Source organism: Anticarsia gemmatalis, chromosome W, assembly GCF_050436995.1.
Source record: "Anticarsia gemmatalis isolate Benzon Research Colony breed Stoneville strain chromosome W, ilAntGemm2 primary, whole genome shotgun sequence".
Taxonomy (NCBI): Eukaryota; Metazoa; Arthropoda; class Insecta; order Lepidoptera; family Erebidae; genus Anticarsia; species Anticarsia gemmatalis.
In genome coordinates this window covers 13214522-13219463 of record NC_134775.1, presented here as the reverse complement: position 1 = coordinate 13219463, position 4942 = coordinate 13214522, and the positions used below count along the sequence as shown (strand labels likewise).

Here is a 4942-nt window from a genome sequence, read left to right as displayed (position 1 = left end):
ATATCGTACTATTTGCTGATGATACGTCGCTTATATTTAAAGTAGATCGTAAGAAATCAGTTTTTGACGATGTAAATGGTGCCCTTACACAGGTTCTTGATTGGTTTACAGCCAACAATTTGTTGTTGAATTCAAAGAAAACAAAATGCGTTAGATTTACCATGCCCAACGCTAGGAATCTAGGTACGAACGTAGCTCTAAATGGTGAGGTATTAGACATGGTCAATTCCGCAACCTTCCTAGGTGTAGATTTAGATAACAAGCTTCAATGGGGCACCCAAATAACAAAGCTCGCGGGCAGGCTTAGCTCCGCAGCCTACGCGATAAGAAAAGTAACACAGTTTGCTGGTGTGGATGCGGCAAGACTGGTTAACTTTGGTTATTTTCACAGCGTTTTGTCTTACGGTCTTCTACTTTGGAGCAGGGCGGCTGATATAGACACAATTTTTGTAATTCAAAAAAGAGCAATTCGCGCTATTTTCACACCGTTCACACCGTTATTGACCGTTGAAGCATATAGACGTGCTCTTATGCATTATTTAATATAGTTTATAATATATTGACCTCCTTTAGAATTTAATTGTGTAGTGCGTTGACAATGCAAGCTTGCAAATTCCATCGTTAGTTATGAGTTTATAAGTTACGTGTACGTGTATAATAGATAGAAATACTAAAATGGAGAACAGCCCCTGCACCCCGAGTAGGTCGCCTCAACACTCTACTTCCGTGTCTCTTGAAGTGGTGTCTACAGCAGAGTTGCAGAGATGGATGACGACCATTGAGACATATTTGAATGAAGTGTGCTCCATATCCACCGAGGGTAAACTAAACTCGGATCAAAAGCTAAAAATCTCAAACTTATGTCGCAAAGTTGGGAAAGGAACGTCTGAAATGGCGGTTCTGTATCAGTCGCTGAAGCAACAAGCCCTGGACTTATCAAGTAAGAATGAAGCTCTGAAAGAAAAGTGCGACCTGACAGAACATATTCTTGCACTCAAGCAGACGGTCCAGGAGTCATCGACCGTTGGAAATGTTTCGTTTGCCGATATGGTCAAAAAGGGAGCTAATAGTTTTGTTCGACCCGCTAACCTCAGCTCTGTCGCCGTATACCCGAAGGATAAACAGAAATCTAGCGAAGAGACGAAAAACCTTGTACAAAAAATAATTTGTCCGGAACAAATGAAGTTGAAGGTGCGCGGACTGCAGAAAACGAAAAACGGAGGCGTTCTAATTAGCACGGAGACAAAAAATGATGCCGAAAAGTTGAAACAAGCCGTGCAACAATCTACGTTTGGACTCACAGCCGATGAACCCCAAAAGCGCAAACCTCGGATTGTGATCGTTGGGGTTCCCTCCGCAATGCCCGAAAAAGAGGTTTTTGCCTGCATATTCGAACAAAACATAGCCGAGAAAATTCCATCTTTGACACTAGAAACCTTTTTGACCACATGCAAGTTAAGCCACAAATCTGGCAGGAAAGATGCCCCGAACTGTAATTATATAATTGAAGTCCCTGCTAATATTCGCAAGGCTCTCATCACTCAGACTCGTATATTCATAAACTGGACCTCTTGTCCTGTTAGGGACTTCACACTTGTAACTAGATGCTACAAGTGCCAGCAGTACGGGCATGCGGCAAAATCTTGCCGTGAAAGTCACACCATTTGTGGACACTGTGCGGCTACGGGACATAAAATAGACGCTTGTATAATGAAGCATACCATGGAGCCTAAATGCGCTACTTGCACACGTTACAATAAGCCCAATAAACACCAAACAGGAATAGCAGAGTGTCCCGCTAGAAAAGCTGAAGTCACATTCAGTCAGTCAGTCCCTAATTTCTGGAAATGCTATTCTGTCTAACGTCAAATTTACAGAAATTGTCTGAACCTAAAAGGAATCTTATATTAGACGCTAAGCGGTCTAATACGATTAATATTGCCATGAAAAAACTACCGACTCCTCAAACCATTAAAGCGGCTATTATGAAAATGGATGCCACCGTCATCGGCAGAGAGGGTATTGAAAAATTGTTGACCATGCTTCCAACTGAAGAAGAGAAAGTCAAGATACAGGAGGCACAGGTAACAGTTCCATGGCATATTAATAAGTGTAACAACAAAAGTTTGGAAATATCTATCAATATTCCAGTTCATAAGCAAACTTTGAATGAGACTTTTAACGCTCGAAGTTAAGTTCGGGGACAGATACATAATGCCGAAAAGATTTTTTCAGCATTGGACTCCAAATAAAAAAACGGCATACAACAGTTGCAAAAATTTTGCTTATGTTACATTCATTTTATATCCTATTATTTCATTAATAGCTACACATTTCTGCGCCGTGACGTGTAGATGGAGTAACCTAAAGGTGTATTTACTCAAAGTCAATAGTTTCATTAGTGTTATTTAAGATAGCTTAAAAACATTACCAATAGTCTATCTATTGCGGCCATTACTTCTTTATAGAGATAAGTAAAACAGAATGTTATTAAATGATTTCAGTATGCTAATCCCGATCTGCCTCTGGGCAGTGCTGAACAGTTCCTACTCACCTTGGCTTCTATCAATGAACTATCATCTCGACTTAAGCTTTGGGTGTTTAAATTGGATTTTGATAATCTAGAGGTAAGGGTCTATTTAATTTGTACTTTACTCTCATAACACTATTGTATAATCTGTTTCTTTTCATTATTTAAAGCTTGTATTAGAGACAAGTCTTCATTATGGTCTATATAAATTTACAGAAAGAAATCGCTGAACCACTGATGGACCTCAAACAAGGGATTGAACTGCTAAAGGTGAACAGGACGTTTAAAGTAATCCTCTCGACTCTTAGGACAGTGGGCAACTACTTGAATGGCAACTACGCCAAAGGGTTCCGCCTGGAGTACTTGTCCAAGGTCGTTGAGGTGAAGGACTGTCCGCAAACACCCACTCCTGTATCACGTATGCGAAATGATAATTGAGAAATTCCCGGATAGCTCCGACTTTTTCAGCGAAGTAAGTAGTATGATTTGTGTACTCTTAGTCTTTTATTTAGCGTAGTTCACGTGAGAGTAGCCAACAGGTATAGTACTACGTTTTCCTAAAAGTTTTACTCATTACCCGTTTATTTTTGCTATCGAGATATCCTTACGTTCCTTTCGGTGTTTCTGCATAACGAGATACATGGAATTGAAAGAAGCAAAATAAGATCGCAGGAATCGTAGCAAGCTTGATTTTTCTTTCTTACCCCTAGGGGAAAAATACCGTCAATTTATGTATGTTTATTGCTTGTATATAAAAAATCCAATTCTCTTTTTCCAGATCGGTCCAGTTATTCGTGCATCTAAAGTAGATTTTGATGTCCTCACAGCGAACTTGCAGAAGTTAGAATCGGACTGCAAGGCGTCGTGGGACCACATGAAACGCGTCGCTAAACATGATGGCTCTCAGATCTTTAAAACTAAGATCAATGAATTCCTCACTGACGCTGCTGAAAGAATTATTTTACTTTCTCTTATCAGAAAGAGGGTGATGAGCAGGTAATATGTCATTAAAATAATAAGGCAAACAGTATATGTTTAAATATATTTCAACGTTACAGCGGCATTTAATATACGGTTGTATTTTCATGTTCTTTTCGCCTCCCAAAATGTGTTTTATACAAAACCATTGCAAAAACTGCTGATGCGATTTCCACCAAAATGTGCAATGCTTACGAACTGCGCGCTAGCGAATAACATCCTAAAGACTCGAGGTACACAAAGAACAAAGACGTTTCTGTTTGTTACAGATTCAACAAATTCCTGTTGTTCCTGGGAGTGCCGCCATGTGACATCTCCAAGACTAAACCAGCTGAATTCCTTAAAGTCATAGCGGAGTTCTCACTGGAATACAGGACGACACGAGAGAGAGTTCTTCAACAGTTGGAGAAGAAGGCTAACCATAGAGAGAGAAACAAGACTAGAGGAAAAATGATTATTGATGTAAGTTTACTACGACCAACTGCGGTAGCTTTACATTATTATTACACTTTACAAGCACATTTATAGTGTATGATTGTAGATACATAACATGCTCTCACAAAGTGAATTATACGTTCACTCATTTTATTACGCGTAAAGTTAAGTCAAAGTAAACATACTTAATGGTTAGTCTTTTCTTAACATATATAGCTTTCATTCACTGAATATATTTTTAGGTGAGCAACTATTCAACCAAAAACGGCGATCATACAGCGGGCAATGCTCTTAAAGAACTGCTGAAGACTGTCCCCGACACGGACAGTCTGACTGATGGCAGAAGGAAGAACCAATCTAATAACAGGAGGATTCTAGTCAAGTAAGTTAATATACGTATTTATACACTACAAAACCCGTCAGCCCACCCACACCGCCTTGACCACCGCGGCTGTCTGTGTGTAGTCTGAATGGAATAGATTTATAAAACAATCAGTTTTCTAAGATATATTTCTCTGGGTAGTTTTAGAATTAAAATAATTAAAAAGCAAAGTTTACTGAAAAAAAGACACACAATACCTATCATAATGAATTTATTACTTTCAGTGGAGATTTCTCAGCAGACGATGAGATATTGGAGAGCCTGGTGAGGTCAGCGACCACCAAACGTATGCCAATGGCAAGGGAACGCAGAAGGAACAGAATCTCGGACAGATAAACTGTAAGTTTCATTTGAGATTATAATACCTACATGTTTTAAAATTGTGGGCTATCTTCTACTGAAAGCTGGCATTGCTTCTAATTTATTATTTTACCAAGACTTTAATAGGCAATGTAATGCCACGATCAGTGCAAAAAATAGACAATTATTTCAGATCTAAAATAAGTAGTTTTAGAGATGATTAGATTTAAAATTTATTGTCATTGTGCGAATAATAATTACTTTGTAATTCAATTGAAAAACGTTGAAAAAAATGGATTTTCACTATATTCTGCTGC

General features: G+C 38.8%; 1 protein-coding gene across 1 annotated transcript; it reads left to right on the top strand.

The window, feature by feature from the left end:
- The first annotated feature begins 675 nt into the window (after nt 1-675).
- On the top strand, nt 676-4661 carry LOC142985979 (FH1/FH2 domain-containing protein 3-like). Its single transcript, XM_076134213.1, has 8 exons — nt 676-1335; nt 1878-2084; nt 2505-2627; nt 2747-2941; nt 3309-3526; nt 3778-3970; nt 4186-4325; nt 4550-4661. The coding sequence occupies exons 1-8, from the start codon at nt 676-678 to the stop codon at nt 4659-4661; spliced, it is 1848 nt and encodes a 615-aa protein (XP_075990328.1).
- The last annotated feature ends 281 nt before the right edge of the window (nt 4662-4942 follow it).